General features: G+C 41.4%; 1 protein-coding gene across 6 annotated transcripts in view; it reads right to left on the reverse strand.

Annotated features, from left to right (window-relative positions):
* CAMK1D (calcium/calmodulin dependent protein kinase ID) overlaps nucleotides 1-23,991 on the reverse strand; it is a 423,988-nt gene that overhangs the window by 97,493 nt on the left and 302,504 nt on the right. For 3 of the 6 annotated variants that reach the window (XM_081229199.1, XM_081229200.1, XM_081229201.1), the window contains exon 4: nucleotides 15,091-15,258. The exons of the other annotated variants lie outside the window; for them this stretch is intronic. In XM_081229199.1, the coding sequence (XP_081085325.1) occupies nucleotides 15,091-15,258 (168 nt within the window). The remainder of the gene's footprint in view (nucleotides 1-15,090; nucleotides 15,259-23,991) is intronic. 6 annotated transcript variants of the gene reach the window in all.

Consider the following 23,991-nt stretch of genomic DNA (forward strand, 5'->3'; position numbering starts at 1 on the left):
AGTGCCCAATAGTGAGGATTCTGGGAAGCAAGTAGGCAAGGTCTGCAGAGAATACTGATGTCAGATGAGCAACACAACTTCCACATTCCACTTTGCGTGTGAACTCCCAACATCTTTGGAAGGCTTAGGGCCAATTATGAGATCCTTAAGGCACCATACATTCAGAAGGGAAAAGGTAAAAGGGAGAAAAAGAAACAAGCTATGAGGCATTTCAACTTTGAATGAAAAAAAAATCAAAAAGAAAAGTCAATGAAGAAGATAAGTCACGATGCATATGGTAAAACCATCTTGAGGATCTTGTATAATCATCCCCTGACAGCTCTACACATAGCATTTCAGGTTGAAACTATGAACACCTGCTCATATTGTGACTTTGGGGCATTATTCAAAATTTACTTAAGTCGTTTTTTCAGGACAAGTCAATTTATTTACCCAAGTGGAGATTTAAAAACCTGAGGGAGCCATCTGGTGGCTTGTGTGCCGACTAATTAAAATCCATCTCCTGGGCACAAGATTGCTGCCCTGTGGGTATTGTCATGGAGCAAATGGTACAAGACAAACAAGAGCTGACAAAAAGCATTCTTATGCTGTATAAAAGCCAAATAGTGTAATTTAGACACAAATGAACCAAAATTAAGGGTGGGTATGCTTAAGAGTAATTCTTATATTATTTTCTCTACCTGCTCTGAAAAAGAAACCAAATAATGGCTATGAATAATAAAAAGTTGTGTTTTGAACTCTATTTCAAGATTGTATTTTCACACAGAATAAGGAGACAATTAATTCAATAATTTAAAAACTAGAAATCAAACCAAAAAACAAATCAATGGCTTGCTGAAATGATGCACAGGTTTAATTAGCTTTACAGCTTGTTCTTACTTTGTAAGAGAAGCAGTAGCGTAAGATGGGAAGATACAGGTCCTGCTCAGAAAAATTAAAAATTCAAGCCCTGAGCATCGTTAATAAAAATAATTTAGTATTTAATGCACCCTTTCTTTCACATCTAGAATGTTATGGTTTCAGTGCAGTGTCTACCTCTTCAAATACTGGAAAATTCTTTCTCTGCAATACATTTTCTTTCATGTTGAAAAAAGTGTACGTATTATGCTCATTAGGAAGGAGAAAAGATGACTTCCAAATTTCAGATAATTGCCTTGAGTAAGAGGTGGTTCTTCGTTAACAATACACTTTATAAACTTTTCTTCTAAACCTCTGTTACTCCAACTTGCCCAGCACCAAATAAGTTACTGGAAATGATTTGTTTTTTTTTTTTTTTGCATGAGGAAAACCCAGTTCCTTACACAAAAGATGAATTACACTGATTTCACTGGCAACTGTGAAGAAGAAGCAGTTAAGAGTTTCTCATTATTGTTCATTGTTGAAGTATAAACTGGCTGTAGAAATGTACCAGAAAGTTGGCATAAATGTTGAAAATCAAAATGTAATTTTTCAAATTACTTATAAAACCAATACAAAGGCTATTTTAAAAAAGATGTCTCCTAACCTATAATTTAAACCAAATACATTAAAAGACTATGAAATATACATTGTCACTGGACTATTTCTAAATTAATAGCATTCTTTTTTTTCATTGCTTAACATCTTTGTTTATTATTGTGGTTGTCTTGGATAAATTGAACACTTTCTGAGGTTCATAACTAGATATGTAAATTATATGCTTGCTAATTTAAAATACTTTAATTACATTAAATGTACGTTCCACATTTTATTGAATTGTTTTCTTTAAATCAGCTTTAACTCCAATTGTCATTGCCATATGTCTTTATTTTCTATGGATATTAAATTGTATCCTGTTTTTATTTTTAATTCATATTCACCTTTGTGTTGTATTCAGCACGAAACAGTTCAGTTTTTAAAATTCAAATGATTCCTTCACATTTAAATCAGAAATTCATTATTTTAAATGTAATGAAACACAGCCATTTTTGCTATAACACTTGCTTTGAAAATATGAACTTGTTCCAACATGACTGATATATCACAAAATTTTCCATTTGCATATATGCAATTTTGCCTGTGAGAAACACTCAGTCAGTTCTAAATCAGGGCAATTTTGCCCCCCAGAGGCCATATGGCAATGTCCAAAGACGTCTTGGCCGTGACTTGGGTGGGGGCTGCTACTGGCATCTAGCACGTAGAGGTTAAGGATGCTGATGATCATCCTACAACGAGCAAGACAGCTCTCCCACCACAACACAGAATTATCCAGTACCAAATGTCAGTGGTGAAAAGCGTGAGGAACTCTGCACTCAGTGAACGAGGAACTGAGCTGGGTAGGGATATGCAAAATGCACACCCTTCAAGCATCTACCAGCTACCCTGGATTTCCCTGTGTGATGAGTCCTTCTCATCCATGTCACGGTTACAGCTTTCCATCTGATTACAGGTCATCCTTCTCCTACCACCTCTCAGTAACTCACAAGCTCCAACCCTTCTTACACCCACTTCCACAAGCACATTTCAGGTCATTTTTAGGGTAACTATTCTTAACCATTTAACATGCATAGAACTGGGCTGTCTCTATTAGGTTCCCACCTTTTCTGTATAACATATCACTGATGAACTTCTGGAGTGTTGCATGCATCACGCCACTTCTCCCATAAGCTCTGTAGTTTTCATTGTGTGATTTTTGCCTCGCACGGGGAGTCTTAGAAATACATACGACAGTATTATAGCAGAATGGAATGCATGTTTTTATTTCTGTGTTAAATATACTTATTCTCCTCTCCTCTCTGATTAAATACCTTAATTGTAAAATGTTTTCAAAACATGCTCCCCTGGTCTAAAGAGATTTTAAAATGACTTCAAAATGATAATTTGTAAGCATATGTAAGGGCGCGAGAGAGGGGTGTTCCCCTCATTCTACCACTATTTAGAACTTGTAAATAGATGGCTAGCACGTTGCCTGATACATAGCAGGCATTCACTATTTATTGAATTTACTAAAATAAGCAAAATGCCTTCCGCTCTCCCTCCCCCACAAAATCCAAGTATAATCTGATAGAGGGTATGAACAACCCTAACATTCCTACATTTAACTTTTAGAAATACATTATACTCTCATATAACATACGGTGACATGGCCTTTTGCATGTGAAAGTTAGATGCTCACACAATTAATTTCAGCTTTGAATTTCGGCCATGACGTCTAGCCAAAGTCACGTTTGAGTTGAATCACTATGTTTGTCTACTATAGAATGGTGCTTCGTTGCTGGAGTATCTTTGGCACTTTCCTATTATTATTCACAAAAATAGATGTTAAATGATAAAAAATGCACCTGAAGCAACTAGTGATAAAAATGAAGATCTCACAATAGTAAGGCAGGTGAGATGAGACGAAGATGGCACCCATTAAATGGAGCCAAAGTGGCCAATTGGCTGCTTACTGAACTCTAGCTTGTCCACTGTTTGGGTTTAGTTATGAAAGGAAACAACGAAAGTCAAAGAACTATATGGAATGCTAGTAATATAGCATCAGAAACTGTGACTAAAAGATTAGGTGTAATGAGGGATTTTGTGTATTTTTATATACCTATTTATATAAATATTAATGTATTTTTACATCTCCCTGGAATAGAAATATGTGCGTGTATGGATCAAGTTTTGCAAATAAGTACCATGTTTTGGGGAATACAGTATGTAAGAAGATAGAGGTTTGTTTGTATTAATACTCTAAAGAAGAAACACACCTGTGAGGGTCAGTGTGGAGTCAATCAGCACGGGAAATGTAAAGAAGAGCGAGCGAGCAGTGCCTCCCAACACTGTCAGGGGGACACAGAGTCCTGGCCCACTGACCATGACCATGGACTGAGGCAGGTATGTACCTGCAGTGGAGGTGAAGAGTTCAGACTATCCATCACAGCTTGATGGTAGCAACCATTACAATAAGCCCATTCCCGCCTCCTGCTCTGATTCCAAGCAATCTCCTGATTAGAGTCTGCCTTTTCAGGTATTTTTGACTAAAGGGAAAGACTAGGATGCTTAGCAAACATGAGCTCACTGGATAATTACACATTTCATTATAAATTAATAAAATTGGCTTTCTCCCTGTTGATTAATGGGATGATGTTCTGACCGAAAGACCTACTCTTGCTGCGTTGAGAAATCAGGGGAGGTCTAGATGTTGGATTGCAAGGCACTGATTCATCCAGGTAAATGCCACTCCTTGAGGGTCACCTATGTGTGTGGCTGACCTTCCCCAGATCTTCCTCAAGCCTAACGAGCATCTGCAGCAGCATGAAGGTCAAGCGCGGGGGTGGTCCAACCATCCTCTCTTCCATTCTCTCTGATTCCTACAAATGTTGATCAAAGTCTACATTCCTTCCCTGGTTTTTTTTTTTTTTTTTTTTTTTTAAACCAACAAGATGCATGTGTATCCGCTGTACCAACACAGAACATCCAGGCCTTAAATGTCATTGCTGTGAAAAGCCAGTTAGCAATGAGCACCCCTGGAATTCTTGAGAACAAAGTTAACCTAATGCTGCTACACTTCAACCAACCTCTGGGTAAAAGATAATTAATTCATGGAAACCCCAAAGCCAGAACAAGACCCACAATAAACCTAAGGTGTCTTCCACAAGTCTCCTACCATTTAATTTCTTAAAGGAGGTACCCACTTAACGGAAGCCCTAAGGAGATCTGAAATAGGTTCAGTGCCTCCAGGAGTTTCAAAAGGATCTTTTCCATACAGAAATGTATCTTGTCATGTGATTATGCTTTGCTCTTTTCACAGAGAGTGATCTCTAAAGCTCTTCAAAATGTCAGCTTGACAATGTAGCCTGCTGCTGCTAAGCTCCATGCCCTTCCTCTCTCTGCTTTAGTTTTCTCATCAGTAAAGGGTGTGTGTGGTGTGTGTGTGTGTGTGTGTGTGTGTGTGTGTGTCTGTGTGCTCGCATGCACGTGCATTGGATCTCTCTCCGTGGCACTTCTTGAGGCTGGCTATGAATGATATTTATGTGCATGCCTACCCTGTCCCCTGTCCCCTGTCTTCCACTTAACTCTAAATACTCTAGAAACAAGGGCTGCATCTTAACGTCCTTGAATCTGTCACAGTTACTGCTACACTGTGATGCTTCAACAAACGTCTGTTCCTATTGGCTCTGAGGATCCCCAGGTGAAGAAGAGAGGGATGTTCCTCAAGATGCAACTAAACTCTGGCTGTTGAACTTCTTGGTGACATTCTTAAAAGTATCTTCTTACATCTGCTGTGTCCCCTGTTCATGGCACAATAGCAGACGCCCAAAAGATAGGTACTGACAAGATGCATAAATCAGTGAATAAACCCTACTGTGCCCCTAGAAGGTAAATGTAAATGAAGCTAAAGGAAGAGCAGCTGACGTGTGGCCGAGTATATGAGAAACATGATCAGATAGCATTGGTACACAAAATATTTCAAATCAGGTCTGTCCAAGAAAGATGTGTCACCTTTAAGGGAAGTATACATTTCCCCCCAGTTTAATTGAGAAATAATTGGCATACATCACTGTGTAAGTTTAAGGCGTACAGCATGATGGTTTGACTTAAGGATACTGTGAAATGATTACCACAATAGGTTTAGCTAACATCCATTTTCTCATAGAGATATAAAAAAATAGAAAGTAAAGAGGAAATGGAAAAATTCTTGGAAACATACAGCTTATCAAGACTGAATCAGGAAGAAAACAGAGAATCTGAATAGACCAATTACTAGTGAGGAGATTGCATCAGTAATCACAAATCTCCCAATGAAGAAAAACCCCGGACCAGATGGCTTCTCTGGTGAATTTTACCAAACATCTGAAGAAGAAGTAACACCAATTCTTCTCAAATTATTCCCAAAAATGAAAGAGGAGGGAATACTCCCAAGCTCATTTTACATGGCCAGCATTATCCTGATACCAAAACCAGATACTAGGAAAGAAAACTAAAGGCCAATATCCCTGATAAATATAGACGCAAAAATTCTCAATAAAACACTAGCAAACCAAATTCAACAGCACCTTAAAAGGATCATTCACCATGATCAAGAGGGATTTATCTCTGGGATGAAAGGATGGTTCAATCTCTGCAAAGAATCGCTTTAGGAAAACTAATATTTTACAAGGACACCAAGAATATTCAATGGAGAAAAGGCAGTCTCTTCAATAAATGGTGCTGGGATTAGTGGATATCCATATGTAAAAGAAAGAAACTGGATCCATATCTTATGCTACTCACAAAAATTAACTTGAAGTGGACGGAGGCCTGGTAGTGGCTTTGCTCTGGGAGCCATCAGTCTGCCTGCCTACCTCTTAGCTTGAATGTCGTTGAGCCACACAGCTTCCGGAAGTTGTCACCAGCATGTTTTTTTAATCAGATGGGGCTGGAAGGCACCCTCCACAGCAGTGGGGCTGTGACTCCACACCTTGCCTGGACATGGGCAAACTGGGCTCCGGGGCCAGCAAAACTCCTCACTTGAGGATCCCAATCAGGCAGATCTTTACCATCCAATTTTCCTGGTCTGAGTGTGCCCCGACTTGGTTCTGCAGGCGAACAAATCTGCTGGTTTGGACTACTACTTGGGCTCTGCAGGTAGGAACTCCCGTTTCCAAGATTCAAGTGCCCGGTGTTGCAAACCCCTCCCCGCTTCTCTGTCACGGTCAGATTCCCAGGGGTTGAGCCCCACAGATTCCCCTGTGATCCCCATTGTGTGAGATCAGAATAGGGGCTCCCACAAAGTGACCCACCATGCTGGGGGAGACTAGATGTCTCCCCGGGTTCTCTTTTCCTACTGGAGGAACCAGAGGCTCAGGTCAGACCTCTCTGGCATGGGGAGGGGCATGTGGTCAGCATGTAGCTTCTCCTCTTACCCTTCCAGTGCAGTCTGTCTTGGTCTCTGTGATGCAGGGGGTGCTTCAGCCTCACCCCTGGGTTCTATGATTCTCTCAGTAGTGTCCTGTTCTTGAATAGATGTTAGCTGTTCTCGTGAAGGGAGTGAAATGACCTATGTTGCCATCTTGGTGACATCTTATTTATACTTCCAGAGATACTCTTGGGAAGTATAAACAGAAGAATTCTGGCAGCACTTTTTTCTGGACCAACTCACTTTTCATGGCATATGGAAAAACTAATGTTTGCTAATCTTCATTGTCAAAGTTCTCTTAATTATAGACTAGCACTGTTGTTTCTGCAGGAACAGATGGGTGGGTGCAGGTGGGCCAGATATTTAGATCTGCTGGAGAGGACAGACATCCAGTGGTGTGACAACTGTGGGTCAAGGCCAGGATGTCTTTCCCTGCCTCCTACGAACAGAGTTTGCAGGGGCATTCACTTTGTCTTATCAAGACAAAGAATGTTTGTGCTGCATTGCTTTTTATTACAAGATCAGTCAGCAGCAGCATTCAGCAGCAAGTGCTCTGGGGGACAATTTTAGGGTCTCCACACTCTAAAAATGAAAAAAATAAAGTAAATAAAAATATAAACTTTTGGAGTTCTGAGCACTCCAAAAGGTAGGAATGGAGGGAATTTGTCAAACTCTTGCAAGGATGCATTCTCATGCATATTTATCCACAAGCGATCCTGATGAGTTCTTTGCTAATTATCCTGTGGGACTACCTCCCTTTTACTTTTCCCATCTTTCCTGCAAAGCAAGGTTTGGATGCTTCTCGCTGTGTGTGTTTCTCCCTCAGCCCTGCAGGTGGTGCTTCTGCTCCAGGGCGCTCCGGCTGCCCTGCTAGAAATAGATCCATCCAGTTTCCTCAGAAGCAAGTACTTTCCACATCACCTTATGTAACTAAAATGGGTAGTTTTCTATTTTGCTTTTAGCCAGAAACCAACTGTTCCTGGAATCACAGGGCCATTAGATTTTATAAAACTGAAATGAATACAAAGAGGCAGAGAATAAAAAAGAGAACAGGCTTTCATGATCAGGAGTTCTAGCCAACAGGTTTATGTGGGAGATGGATTTTGATTTCAGGATGAATCAGACAAGCAATACATACAAAAGCATGGTCTACCAAACACAAATCCATCTTCCGGTCTCAACAAATTGATGGAAATTCCAACTATGATAGATAAAACGTCAATCAAACACAACAGGGATTTGTGTAACTTTTTGTGTGCCGGGTGTGCTGACGGCTGCCTTGGTGTACCCTTGAGGGGAACACATCCCTGAGAGGGCTCTGTTCTCCTCGGGTTTCTCTGTTGTATTAGCGGTGTGTTGTATGACTGTCAGTATTTGCTTTAGTGGAATTTAGCATCATTCTTCACAAAATCTCCCTCTGCCTGGGTCCTGACTCCCAAAGTACTCTGTTTTCACTGGCTGAGGTTGGACAGTGTTCCAGGCAGCTGTAGGTGGGTTCGTCCGAGCATGGTGGCCACACACGAGTCCAGCCACCAGTCCACAACTTGCAGGACCTGAGTCCTAAAAAAAAGCCTGTGTCCCTGGTCTTCCTAGTCATCATCCAGAATGCTAACAACTTTCATGTAAAAACCAAAAGCTGTCACACTGCATCAGAAGTACTGCTTTGTTGTCTGTCTCCACTAATCTGCAGGCTCTTTATTTTTCATCCACAGCGAGTGTAGGTCCTAGTCCATAATAGGCGCTCAATAAACACGAATGATATACAGTGGAGAAAAGACAGCCTCTTCATTAAGTGGTGCTGGGAAAACTGGACAGCTACACGTAAAAGAATGAAGTTAGAACACTCCCTAACACCATACACAAAAATAAACTCAAAATGGATTAGAGACCTCAATGTAAGACCGGACACTATCAAACTCTTAGAGGAAAACATAGGCAGAACACTCTATGACGTAAATCACAGCAAGATCCTTTTTGTCCCACCTCCTAGAGAAATGGAAATAAAAACAAAAATAAACAAATGGGACCTAATGAAACTTAAAAGCTTTTGCACAGCAAAGGAAACCATAAGCAAGACCAAAAGACAACCCTCAGAATGGGAGAAAATATTCGCAAATGAAGCAACTGACAAAGTATTAATCTCCAAAATTTACAAGCAGCTCATGCAGCACAACATCAAAAAAACAAACAGGGCTTCCCTGGTGGCGCAGTGGTTGAGAGTCCACCTGCCGATGCAGGGGACATGGGTTCGTGCCCCGGTCTGGGAAGATCCCACATGCCGTGGAGCGGCTGGGCCCGTGAGCCACGGCCACTGAGCCTGCGCTTCCAGAACCTGTGCTCCGCAACAGGAGAGGCCACAACAGTGAAAGGCCCGTGTACCACACAAAAAAAAACCCAATCCAAAAATGGGCAGAAGACCTAAATAGACATTTCTCCAAAGAAGATATACAGATTGCCAACAAACACATGAAAGAATGCTCAACATCATTAATCATCAGAGAAATGCAAATCAAAACTACAATGAGATATCATCTCACAGTGGTCAGAATGGCCATCATCAAAAAGTCTACAAACAATAAATGCTGGAGAGGGTGTGGAGAAAAGGGAACCCTCTTGCACTGTTGGTGGGAATGTAAATGGATACAGCCACTATGGAGAACAGGATGGAGGTTCCTTAAAAAACTAAAAATAGAACTGCTATATGACCCAGCAATCCCACTACTGGGCATATACCCTGAGAAAACCATAATTCAAAAGGAGTCATGTACCACAATGTTCACTGCAGCTCTATTTACAATAGCCAGGACATGGAAGCAACCTAAGTGTCCATGAGCAGATGAATGGATAAAGAAGATGTGGCACATATATACAATGGAATATTACTCAGCCATAAAAAGTAACGAAATTGAGTTATTTGTAATGAGGTGGATGGACCTAGAGCCTGTCATACAGAGTGAAGTAAGTCAGAAAGAGAAAAACAAATACCGTATGCTAACACATATATATGGAATCTAAGAAAAAAAAAGGTCATGAAGAACCTAGGGGCAAGACGGGAATAAAGACACAGACCTACTAGAGAAAGGACTTGAGGATATGGGGAGGGGGAAGGGCAAGCTGTGACAAAGTGAGAGAGTGGCATGGACATATATACACTACCAAACGTAAGATAGATAGCTGGTGGGAAGCAGCCGCATAGCACAGGGAGATCAGCTCGGTGCTTTGTGACCACCTAGAGGGGTGGGATAGGGAGGGAGATGCAAGAGGGAAGAGATATGGGAACATATGTATATCTATAACTGATTCACTTTGTTATAAAGCAGAAACTAACACACCATTGTAAAGCAATTATACTCCAATAAAGATGTTAAAAAAATAAAATAAAATAAAGTACAGTCTTAAAAAAAATGAATGAAATGAATGGCGGGGTACAGCCCAACTACAGAAAACTGTCAATAGATTGTCCAAAGTATTCTGGTGGAGGAGGCATAACACTGTTATTTATAAACCAATGTCATCCCATCTGCACCCACCTACTGTACCTGTTTGTAGAGGTGTAACTTGGGTTCTAAGTGGGGAAACATGACAATAGATAATATATCTTTGAAAAATTATGTGACAGATACTATGTTAAGCACTTACATAGTATCTCATTTAACGCTCACAACAATCTGTGAGCTAAATATATTGTTATTACATATTAAAGAGAAGAAACTGAGGCACAGACAAGGTAAGTGATTTGCTCAAGGTCACACAGTGAGCTGCAGAGTCAGGGTACAAACACATGCAGTCTGACTCGAGAGCTGGTTCTCTGAATCATCACACTGTCCCGCCTCCCTTTGCTGTGTTGTGTCTTCGATCCTCTTAATGGAAAGCCTAAAGCAGCACCCACACTAACATCAGTGACTTCTTGCTTGAAGGTGGGTGATGGGGGGAGGTAGGCCTTATTCAACCTTCTCAGTAGCTGATCATCGTGTTTTTCCTACACGTACATCATCATCCACTAAGGGGAGTTTCCAACGCCTTAGTTCAGAATTTCTCTTGTTCTTGGAATTTTCAAGTGCTTCTTGTAGATCCCATTCTCTAATTCGGAGGAATGAAATTACCTAATGAAATTATGATGTCTAGCTCTACTGGGACAAATAAGGCCTTAAATTGCACAACAGCTATAAGGCAAGTAGACATTCATTTCTTGTGCACACAAGTTCACGATCACTGCTCTCCTCCTAGGAGTGACTCCCGGACCCCAGATCCTTCCTCCTGGTCATTCCACCTTCTCCAAGAGGAAGGGTGTGCATCTCCTTCCATCTAGCGACAGGAGAAACAGCACAAAGAGTTTTGCATGGGGGGTTCTGATGGGCCAGGCCTGTAAGAGCACATATCACTTCTGCCCACATTCCATTGGGCTGAATCCAACTGCAGGATGAACTAGGAATTCAATCGAGCCCTGCGCCCAGGAGGGAAAGGAAATGGGTTTGATCAACAGCTAGGCAGCTTCTGCCACACAGGCTAATCTTAGAATTAACAGAAGATGAAAACGATAAAAGAATTTCAAACCCCTTCATTATTTCAGTATATCATGTATACTTTTCTTCTTTCTTTCTTTTAAAAGAGAGAACCATGACGTTGGAACTTTCAGGCTCTTCATTTTGTGTAAATAGATCATCATCCCTCTCCAAATGGGATACATGCAATCCATGAGGGGCTTATACAAAATAAAACAAAGCAAGAACTTGGACTTTCTCAATTTCTAAGGTGTTTTCATCCCCACAAGGAGATCACTGCTCATCTCCTTCCACTGCTTATAGGTTATGGCCGTGCTGGCAGGAGGATGTTGCACCCAGCAATTACTGACTTCTGTTTCTGCATTATCATTATAAGGGACATAACCAGTATTTCATACCATCCTCTGATGAGAACGTAACCACAAGTGACAGATGGCACAGAGGCAAAAGTGCTGGTGGTGGCAGAAATCACAAAAAGATGAACATATTCTGCGGAAGCAGGGATGCAGGACTGGTGCCCACCCACTGGGCTCCTTGCTAGGCCCCAGGCTCCTGGCGTATCTTAGGGCTCTGGGGGACAAATTTGAAAAACTACTGTTTAGAAAGCCACGTCAGCTGCTGTAAAGAGCTATGGAGAGACCGATAAAAAAAATCTATGCTAGTAACCCAGGAGTCAGTATTCCCACATCTACCTCTACAGCTGTGTTTTCCCAGTTAATAGCAACTATGTGACATTGAGGAGCCCCCCCTTTTCTCTTTATAAATTTATTTATTTAATTTATTTTTGGCTGCATTGGGTCTTGGTTGCTGCATGTGGGCTTTCTCTAGTTGCAGTGAGCGGGGGCTACTCTTCGTTGTGGTGTGCGGGCTTCTCATTGCGGTGGCTTCTCTTGTTGTGGAGCATGGGCTCTAGGTGCGCGGGCTTCAGTAGTTGTGGCTCGCAGGCTCAGTAGTTGTGGCTCGCAGGCTCTGGAGTGCAAGCTCAGTAGTTGTGGCGCACAGGCTTAGTTGCTCCATGGCATGTGGGATCTTCCCGGACCAGGGTTCGAATCCGGGTCCCCTGCATTGGCAGGAGGATTCTTAACCACTGCACCACCAGGGAAGTCCAAAGAGCCCCCTTTTTTAAAGATAAACACTAGCTGAATGAAAAATGATTGATGGCTCTGTCTGGTCCTGTAAGCAGATCACCTTTCTATGCAACACTGGAGTCTTCTCAGGGCTTACGCTCAGAGAAGCTCACAAGCCTTTGGACCAACCACCAGACACCAACTCCTATGTCACTTTCCACTGCAAAAAATGGGTATCTTGCCACCTCTGCCAGAAACCCTGAGATTAGGATTATACCTTTGCTTCTGCCCCCATCCCTTTCTAACTGACCAAATCAACTAATTAATTACGTAGGATCCCAGTTGAGCCCATGTCTAAAATTGGATATACAGTGACTGGTAATGTAAGGCAGCAAAGAAATTGGACTAAGGCATTTCAATTATTTGTAAGCCTCTGTGATGAGTTAGCACCTTAAAGGATTTATCTTTTAGAGGATGCACATATTCTAATTCCAGAAGACAGAATGTCATTGCACTAATGTGTTTCTATTTCCCCCCCCTTTCAGATTATAAGGATAATGATGCAATCATGCTCTCTTTTTTTAATCCTCAGCACCTCTCATGGTGGTTGGCAGAGGTACTTAACAAACAGTTGGGGAAGCAAGATGAAAATAAGGAATGAATGAACCAAAGTAGGAAGAGGGGGGAGGGGGAGAGAGGAGGTTGTTTTGTAATACAATCTGAAATACTCTTTAAAGCTTTGTTGGATTTTCCCAAGAAGATACAAAATCAGATGAGCAGATACCCCTTTGCCCTTGACCCATGGATAAAATGAAAGTGAACCCAAACCCTACAGACAGTAGGTTCCCTAGGCCTGGTTTAATGGCTTAAGTCCTTGATTAAGAACCAAGAGATGGGGATTGGAATTTGTCTTCTTTGCTAAATAGCTCAAAAGTTCTAGGCCCTGAATAGTGTACATCTCTTCTGGGCCTCATATTCAACATTTTAAAATGAGAATGGTACTTCCTGGTCTTTCTCCCAGAGAGGAGGTGGAAAGTCAGGGGAGGGGCAGGCTGTCAACAGGCTACAGATAAAAGAAGGGTAAACTAATTGGGAAAATGAAAGGACTCTACAAATGCAAAGTACTGCTGATGCAAATTCAAAATTTAACAGACATTGCCTTTGACATTTTCATTTGCAATTTTCAAAATGCATTACTTTGGGTGTGCCAAGTTTTACTAAACCAAATAATATAGGTGTCTGTGTTTGCATTTGGAATGATACCTCAAAAAGACAACCAAAACCACTGATGTCCCTGAAATAGGGGCTCATAGTTTCACGGATGGGGAAACAAATGCAAGAAGTTACTAAGACCGTTTGGCTAGCTTCACAAATGATCACGTGAACAGAGCCAGAAAATAATGACAATCCCAGCCACTGTGGGAGCAGTACCCATCAGACAGCATTCTTTTTCCCACTGGGTAATGAGGAGAAATCATCTGTGTACCCAAAATGATTAATTAATGAGCAGACTCAGAAAAGACCACGGTGTCAGCCAGCTCTTATCTTATGCCTGAGTCAGTCAGAGGAGCTTCCCTTAATTCTTCTCGACAGACTCTCAGTGCTTTTGTTTTATTTTTTGGAGGTGCCCTGAGTGGTCTCTGTGTAAGTATGACAAGCTTAAAAACAAAAACAAATTCCAAAAAATGTAAATATGACACAACATTGTAAATCAACTAAATTTCAATTAAAAACATTTTTTTATGTAAATATGGTCAACTGTTCTTATAACAAGAAATTCTGGGCATCTAGTCCACTTTCTTATATTCCTTTTCTACTGGCTTCCTATCAAAAGTAACCTTTCCTTCAAAATGTCCCAACTGCTGGCTATGCCTAAAGCCTACAAGTTACTAAAAAATTAAAAATTAAATTCAATTAAACAAAGTGGCAAAACTCAACAGAAATATTTTCAAGCTGATTGAATCACAAATTCGTCTAGTGCCCTCCCCCAAGGTATTGGGTAAATAGGTATTTTCATGGACGCTGCTACAGGGAGGAAACGGGATCACTCAATTCTACAGCCACTGAAGAAGATGCTTGCTGTTTCTGAGTTAGCAGACTCTGAGCTTTGGGCTCGAGGCCTCCGTGCTAGATATTTTTATCCCCATAATATTTAAGAATGCAGTCAATTCTTTCTATGCCTCATATTTTCACTTTCCCTCCACTGACTCTTAACTGCATTGCAAAGTCTTCTTTTTAGTTTGTCTGGTCGTTTCCACAATGGCCCAGGGGTGGCGAGAGCTGGTCCCTTCTGAGCCCTCATCTCCCTTTACTAAGAAAAAACAAACCAGAAAAAAACCCTCCAACAATGGCCTTAGCACTCTCCCCACACTTTCTCAGCCAAGAATTTTCTCAGCCACAATGTAGTCCATCTTTACAAACCCTCCATGTCTTTTTTTTTTTAAACTTTCCATTTATGTCACTGTGGAGGCTTTCCCTGGGCCTCACCATCAGGTTCTCAACCGCCCCCAGACAGGGTGACTCACCCGGGAGAAAGGTCTGAGGTGGGAGGCGGGGCTGGGTGGCTACCCGCCCCAAAGAGCCCTCCCCCCACTACAACTCAAGCTCCAGAGAGTCAGGGTCCCTCTCCTGGCCTTGCCGCCAACTGGGACGCTGCTAAGAGGTGGTACCTCCTCCTTACCTCCTCGCCCACAGGTTCACATCTAAGGTCAGGCACGCTTCCAGAAGCCATCTCAGCAGTGTCCCGTGAACCCTCTGGGCTTCAGGCCTCTCAGGCTCCTTCCTTCTGGTTTTCAAATTTCTTTTAAGGACATGCAGACCTGGATTTGGATCGCCATTCAGTTCAAACCTGCGGGGTACCCGTGAGTTAAGCATCACCCCGCAGAACCCTCGAGTTAAGACACCTCTGTCAGTGAATTACATCTCAGGCCCCAAAGCACCTGTCTCTGCTGCTTCCACTCCTACCTGACCTTACCTGTCGTTTTATTCTGCCTCGTACACAGGAGACCATCAGTATTTGCTCGCTTGAGGGCCCAGATGTTCGATTCTACACTGCGAGGCACTTGCGCTTCTGTTACGTCTTTTCATTCTCACAACAGTTGAGTAAGGCTGGGCAGGCCCTCACCAATTTTACAGAGTGGCAACCTCTGCCCAGAAGCCCTGTAACTTCCTCAAAGGGCCTCAGCTAGTAAAAAGTAGATTTTTTGGACTGTGATATTTTGAACTAATTTCAGGACACAAGCTGTCACTCACCATCTGCCTGTGGGTGTTCAATTTGCTTCACGACTTAAGGGGGGCTGCTGTGGTGAGGAATTCTATCTAAGAATTTCACAGAATCCGCGAGCCATGAACCAAGGACTTCTCCCCAGGGAGTTCACCAGCCTTCCCCACAATCAGCATCTCAACTGGACATCAAGACCCAACTCACTTCCGTTTTACAACACAGGGTTTTCTGAAGGAATGTGCATCTGTGTGTAGTTGTATATAGAATGTAGTTGTCTCACATATGTCCAAAAAATCAAATATTTGTGTGTGGGGATTTAACACTGCCTGAGAAACTCCCACAGGAATGGAGAGGGATGGGGGGAAATTAACTTTGGAGTATGGAGTGTGGATTCCAGCTCAGCTTCTTACTGGGTGACCTGAGGACCTCCAGACCCTAACATATAATCGGGGTCATTTAAAGTAAGCTCCAGTGCATCATACAAGATGTCCATATTCAATACCCAATAATATCCCAGATTAGTCAAATCAGATGTAGACTCACAATATTACAAAAATAAGAAGGAATGAACAGCCCATCTGCCTGCAAGGCTATTTTTATTATACTGTCTTGGGAGTTAATAGTTGTAAAATGATGGAGGAAATCGGTGCCACTGAAGAAAATAGAGACACGCAAATAATTTAAATGAGAGGCAAAGGAAAAGATCACCAACCCTTTTGCTGAGGTGATCTAAAGACTTTAGAGAAACACGGTACAAAAGTGTATGACAGGGCTTCCCTGGTGGTGCAGTGGTCGAGAGTCCGCCTGCCGATGCAGGGGACACGGGTTCGTGCCCCGGTCCGGGAGGATCCCACATGCCGCGGAGCGGCTGGGCCTGTGAGCCATGGCCGCTGAGCCTGCACGTCCGGAGCCTGTGCTCCGCAACGGGAGAGGCCACGACAGTGAGAGGCCCGCGTACCGCCAAAAAAAAAAAAAAAAAAAAAAAGTGTATGACAGAGTTTAACACAAGGCTGACTGCACTTATGCTGCCTTGATCATAGTTTTATTATTCTAAGTTGACATCCAACTGGGATCAGGAATCAGGCAGAAGAGAAGGGAAGTAAACATACAGAGTATCTCTCATCCTTCTTATGCTTTTCTGACGGCCAGATTGAGTTAAATTGCTTCGTCCTACGCCTCACTTCCCTACCACCAGCACCTCCCAAAGTCAGTATCAACAACAGCAACAGAGCGTGTAAACGCATCCACACAGCCCTGGGACTTGAAGAACCTCCAGGCTCACACTGGGGGAGCACTGCCAGCTTGCATCACAGGTGGCAGCCTGCAGACTTCACAGATGTGGAACTTTGGGTGGGTTATTAAAACCACAGTTAGAGGGACTTAACTATTTGTGCTACACTGAAATTGCCTCTCTTGTACAGACCTAATCTGAATTTTACAGAGAACAGGCTAAACTAACTACAGTGCATGCCCAACCATTGCAGTGACCATGTCACCTTGTAATTCCCAGTCAAAGACTAACATAGGATCATATATGGGGTGAGAGATGCGGGTTTACAGAGCATCTCCTATGCCTCAGACTACCTGCTAAGCAGACATAAATCCTTAGGAATCCTCATAAGAAATGGCATGAAGAGAGCCTTTTCGTGGCTGATTTTACAGCTAAGGAAGCAGGCCCAAAGAAGCTCCAGATCTGGACTTGGAAGGCAGGTCTGCAAGAACCCCTGTGCTTTCTGAAATGCCTTGCTTCCTTAGAACACTTACCTGTGCCCATTAGACTCGAAGAACGGGGAATCCATGAGAGGTTAGACGCAGGAAACCATAATTTTGAATAAACGGTATTGACCTTTGTCCTCTGTGTTCTGGAATTCCCGCATCTGGCCATCTCTTCCCTATCCATCTCGTGTCTGCTGTGTAAGATGCCAGCAAACACTTCCTGTCTTCCTCTGAAGGCTTTGCCATTTTCTCTGCTACCCATGACCCATCTCTCGTCCCCTTTTTAATAAACACTTTATTTATTTTTTAGAAACTATTTTATTTATTTATTTGGCTGTGCCGGGTCTTAGTTGCGACACGCGGGATCTAGTTACCTCACAAGGGATCGAACCCGGGCCGCCTGCACTGGGAGTGCAGAATCTTAACTGCTGGACCACCAGGGAAGTCCCAGTAAACACCTTAAATTCTTGTTGGGCAGAGGATACAAGATGCCTAATCCTGCAGAGCAAAGGGAAACATCCACAAAATAAAAAGACAACCTACGGAATGGGAGAAAATATTTGCAAATCATGCAACCGACAAGGGCTTAATTTCCAAAATACACAAACAGTTCATATAACTCAACACCAAAAAACAAACAACCCAATCAAAAAAATGGGCAGAAGACCTAAATAGACATTTCTCCAAAGAAGACATACAGATGGCCAACAGGCACATGAAAAGAAGCTCAACATCACTAATTTTTAGAGAAATGTAAATCAAAACCACGACGTATCACCTCACACCAGTCAGAATGGCCACCATCAAAAAGTCTACACATAATAAATGCTGGAGAGGGTGTGGGTAAAAGGGAACCCTCCTACACTGCTCGTAGGAATGTAAATTGATACAGCCACTATGGAAAACAGTATGAAGGTTCCTTAAAAAACTAGAAGTAGAGTTACTATATGATCCTGCAATCCCACTCCTGGGCATATATTCCAAAAAGATGAAAACCCCAATTTGAAAATATACATGCACTTCAATGTTCGTAGCAGCACTATTTAGAATAGCCAAGACATGGAAACAACCCAAGTGCTCATCAACATATGATTGGTTGATGAAGATGTGATATATATATCTTTTTAAATCTATCATATATATGTATACACACACACACACACACACATACACAACAGAATATTACTCAGCCATAAAAAAGAATAAAATAGTGCCACTTGCAGCAACATGGATGGGCCTAAAGAATAACATACTAAGTGAAGTAAGTCAGGCAGAGAAAGACAAATATTACAATGCTATCACTTACTTGTGGAATCTAAAAAATGATATGAATGAATCTATATACAAAACAGAAATAGACTCACAGACATAGTAAACAAACTTACGGTTACCAAAGAGGGAAGGGGAGGGATAAATTAGGAGTATGGAATGAACAGATACAAACTACTATACGTAAAATAGATAAGCAACAAGGATTTACTGTATAGCACAGGGAACTATATTCAATATCTGGTAATAACCTATAATGTAAAATAATGTGAAAAATATATATATATAAAACTGAATCACACCTGAAACTAACACTATATTGTAAATCAACTATATTTCAATTCTTAAAAAAAGATGCCAAATTGGATTTGTAAGGGAGAACTCATTATCAGAATTATACAGATCCAATTCTACCCTAACCAAAACGACCAAACTAACAAAAACCACCCAAAAACCTGTTAACAGAATTAAAACAAAACACGTTATTATAATCCTGCTTTCTTATATACTAAAGCTACAGTGAAACCTTACTCAACCAGATCTCCCCTAACTGGTACTCTGAATAACTACAATTTTTTTTTCTGAATTCAATTTTTAAGAGAATGAAGCAATTGATACTCAGAACACATCAAGTGCTGACTAAAGAAAACAAATACCAGGCTGTGTTCTGGAGTCTGGCTGTCCCCGACCCACCCCTCTAAAACTTCTCCACTGGAGAAGTCTTATTTGCCTATCAAATTTTAATTCCAAGATTTTGTGATGGGTAATGTCTTCCCAAACTACATGGTCAGTCCTTCTTCTGTTAACATCCCAGATAATTTTATAAACACCTCTCTCTATTCTAGCACTTACCATCCTGAATGGCTGTTGTGTATCTACACATCTGTTTCTGCCTCTGGACCAAGGGGCAAGGCCATCATCTTTGGGTTCCCAAAACACAGTGCACAGTAGGTGCTCAAAACTTGCTTGCATTCAAAAATAAATAAGAAAATGCACGAAAAATAGCTGTTTCCCATCTTCTATATCCATATCTACATTGCTGCACTGTGGTTCTTTATTTCAGAATGACGATGCTGTAATTTCCTAAATCGATAAAGATGAAATGATTTTCATATAACTTACTGCTAAATAAGGATGCTGAAGTATTACAATGCATCTCATAAAGATGTTCGACTACTGATGAAATCAGGAGTTTCTAGTTAACACTACTTTTGGTTAATCTGACTGTTCAATTAATAAAAGCATTCTCATCCTGGAGGCACTCCAGCTAAGAGAGAAATTGCTATTTTTAGAGCAGCACAGACCATACACCATGTTTGGATGAGACTAAAAGAAAGTATGTCTCAACCTTTGGCAAGAGAAATGAACAACTGAATTCTGGCCTAAGTCCTTGTTACAACGAAGACCTTCATTCCTGGTTTCGTTTACCTTGAACAGAGGTAGTTGTCAAATGGAAATGGCCAGCCATAGTCACAGCCAAAGACCAGACTGGTCTTCCTAAACCAGCCTATGTTATAAACACACGCATGTTCATGTAAATGAAACAGAAGTTGCATAAAACAATATTTTCTTATTCTTACCTACATATGGTAACTATCATTTTCTATTCTGTTGTTTTCTTTTTGTAAAGCCAGTTACAATCCACCAAACTGAATTCAAGATCAGATGGTGGGTCAAGACCTGAGTATGAAGAAATCTAATCTATAGTCAAAAACCACCAATTAAGCAGCGCACAAGCCAGCAGCCCTAGTTTGTCCCTGATCCTCACTGATCACAAATGATGGTACAGAGGAGACGGCATACTCAGTGCCTCTCAATTTTGATTATGTCCAACGGTTTTCACCAAGTCTTACTTCACACTTCTAGAACCAATATTACTACCAACACCACCACTGCAAGGGAATAAGTTACTAGAACTAGAAGAAAAGTAAGTGATATTTAACTCATGTTATAAATATACACTAAAAGTAGACCTTCCACGGGAGATGTATTAAAATGAATGCCATAAAATATTTAAAGGAATTATACAAACAACGCTTATCATCTGACAAACTTCACATCCTACCCCGCCCCCTACCCACAAAGTTTTACAGAATCCATTGTATTCCCAGCTGTCATTTTGTCAATTGTCAATCATCCAGAACATGTACTTCACTTGAATTTCTACTCTTGATGACTCATTTCTGGGGAAATCTCTCTTCTTTTTGAGTTATCACCTTAGGTAAAGAAAATAAGAGACTCTCAAAAATGTGACATCTTTTGGGAAGTCTGGCTATGTGGACAAAGGTCTCAACTCAAAACTTCAAGGGCAGGTTACAGGGCCTGAGGACCCACATTTTTCATTTGTCCCTAGCCATTTTCACTCAGTGTTTCATACAAAACTAAGATAATACTATAATTGGTATAATTAACTCATGTTTCTATTCCAGCAGCGGTGGGGGACTGCTAACTGTAATCAGCTACATTGATAGCATTTACTGATAACGGCAAGGGGCTTTATATAAATAATGTTCTATTTTTAAAACTTGCCCTAATGCAGCTGCTTCTTAAAATTATATTTAAAAGGTTAAAAAGGAGGATGAATAGAGCACAGCTCTGGGCATACCTGGGCAATAAGAGTTCATTAATATCACTAATTGGAGGGGCAGTTGTATCCCTCATCCCACACACATCTACACGCACATTCACACACACACACACACACACACACACACACACACACACACACACACACACACACACACACACACACACACTCTTCAAAACAGCCAGGAAATAAGTCAGAGAACAATACTGGTCTATTTTTGGCTCACCAAGAAGAATGAATCAAGTATCAAACCTTGGATGATTCATCTATGGAATTTATACCTTTGAATAAATATGAGAGTTTACTTTTTGACAGCATTTCACTTTTTAAAAAACATCTTTATTGGGGGTATATTTGCTTTACAATGGTATGTTAGTTTCTGCTGTATAACAAAGTGAATCAGCTATACATATACTATGGAACTCAGTTATCTTACAAGGTATCTGGGCAATGGAGGGAAGACAGCTGTTTGAGAAAGCAGTTAAATATGTGCCATTTCCAGGTGGGTGCTATGGAGGCACCTTTCCTCACAGTGACTTGAGTCACCAGGAGACCAGAGCACTGCAGGACTTGACTCCCACAGCCCGTGGGCCTGGTGGCTTCCACAGAGGCTGTCCTGAGCCCTGCCAGCGGGACCCTTGGAGCCTTCTGCCATTTCTGCATATAAAACAGCAACTCCAGCAATGGCAGAATCTTTGCCTACTTGGGAGTCTGAGGGACAGCTGAAGGAGAAACCCTGGGCCCCAGCCAGGCTCCCAACTGGATATCACATGAATGAGAAAGAAGTTTCTATCATAAGCCCTTAAGTCCTGGGATGTATCTGCTCTAGCAGGAAAGAACTCTAGATTTCCTTTCTAGGAGCAGCTGAGTATTACACCATGTGTTTGGAGAAAAATAAAACAGCCTAAATTTATACCAGGCTCCTCCAGTGAATACTAGCAAATGACCTGGAGTTCATCGGAAGGTGGATATTTAAGAAACATTTTGAGATGTTTATCACAGAGACGTCACTTTAAGAAACCACATTACCTTGAACAAATGGACCTGGAACAGTAGAGGCAATCTAGCCCTCTGTTCTCCTCCTCAGACCCAGCCCAGCTGATTGGAAGAATTCTGAAGTCTGTTTAGGGGTGTACTTAAAACCACGGAAATGATGATAATTAATTGCAATTAATTAACCAATTAAAATCTTTGTAATCTTTGCAGTGTTTCGTTTTGTTCCATTTTGTTTTTGCAGATTGCTTTAGATTATAATTGCAGGGAATGAGCCACTGGAAGTGAAGGTTCATTGGAAACTAAAGAATAAGCTATAGGTAATTTAAAAAAATGAAAATGTCACCTTTTAAACAGCAGTATATTTCAATCATACCGGGGGGGGGGGTGGCAGGAATGATACTGAATTCAATATAATTTACTAAAAAACAAAAAACAGCTACCTTAGGGGCAATGTAAAATACAGCCCAAATCAGCTGTTGGAAAAATACGAGGATTCGCCCAGAATTTAGAGAAAGTGATGGAATCAGATTTGGGTTAAATAGTCCTAAAATCTCTCAAAAAGATTCTACCTTTTATATGTCCAAGAACCAGAAAATGATTCTCTTTTAACCTCCTGGCTCACTCCTTTGTTGCTAAATGTAAAGCAACAGAGATTAAGAAAAGGAATTTGGGTTCAAGTTCAGCAGTGTTCCAAGTATTTTGAGAGTGCAATGATGTTTCTTCAAATCAAGGACAAATGAAAGACCCTTGACACAGGTGCACGTACTGAATCTCCACTGAGTTACTGAGCCTCTGGCTTTGGTCTGGATTTTGGCCACTATTTGGGGAAAAATACCTCATTTTTGTGCTTTACATATTTAGTAAAGAAAATTAAAATACAAGCACGGTCAGTCCTCATCATCTGTGGATTTCTTATTTGTGAATTTGCCTACTTGCTAAAATGGCTTTGGGACCCCAAAATCAATACTTGCAGCACTTCTGTGGCCATTTGGGGACATGAACAGAAGGGAGAAAATTTAAGTCCCAACTTGCACATTCCCAGCTAAGGTTGAACCGAGCAAAGCTCTGCCTTCTTGTTTCAGCTCTGACTGTAAACCAGTATCCTTTTGTTGCAGTTGCTTTACTGCCACGCTTTTCACATCTTTGTTGCTGATTTTGCTGTTGAAAAAGGTGCCCAAGCATAGTGCTGAAATGCTGTCTAGTGTTTCTGAGCTCAAGAAGGCTGGGATGTGCCTTATGAAGGAAAGACACGTGTTAGATAAGCTTGTCCAAGCGTGAGTTGTAGGGCTGTTGGCTGTGAGCTCAATGTTAATGAACCAACACTACATATTAAATGAGGTCTCTTTAAACAGAAGCACACAGAAACCAAGGTTACATATTGATGGGTTCATGAAAATGTGACCAGAGGCTCACAGGCACCTAAGCCTCTTTTCCCCCAGGAGCAAGAGCTCAGGAATTACTAAATCAGCGTTCACAGTGACTTCATACATCTAAGAATTCCAGTGGATACATTTCAGAAGTATCTATTGTTTCTGCAATTGAGGCACACTTGAAAACTGTATCAAGTCTGACAATAGAGTACTATTTACAAAGTTATACCATGAGAAAAGAACAGCCATTCCAAGGCCATCCAAACTTTCCTATCAAACCAGCAACTCGTGCCAAATAATCCAAATGGGTTTTGTGAGATTTAGTGGGTTTGGAAACGACCAGATCCATTTCCTGCAGAACTGTCTGCAAAGCTACCCACCTTTCACACCACATGGCTGCCTCTGCTCCAAACCCTGGCC

Source organism: Mesoplodon bidens (assembly GCF_964165515.1).
Source record: "Mesoplodon bidens genome assembly, chromosome: 3".
In the NCBI taxonomy this organism is placed as follows: domain Eukaryota; kingdom Metazoa; phylum Chordata; class Mammalia; order Artiodactyla; family Ziphiidae; genus Mesoplodon; species Mesoplodon bidens.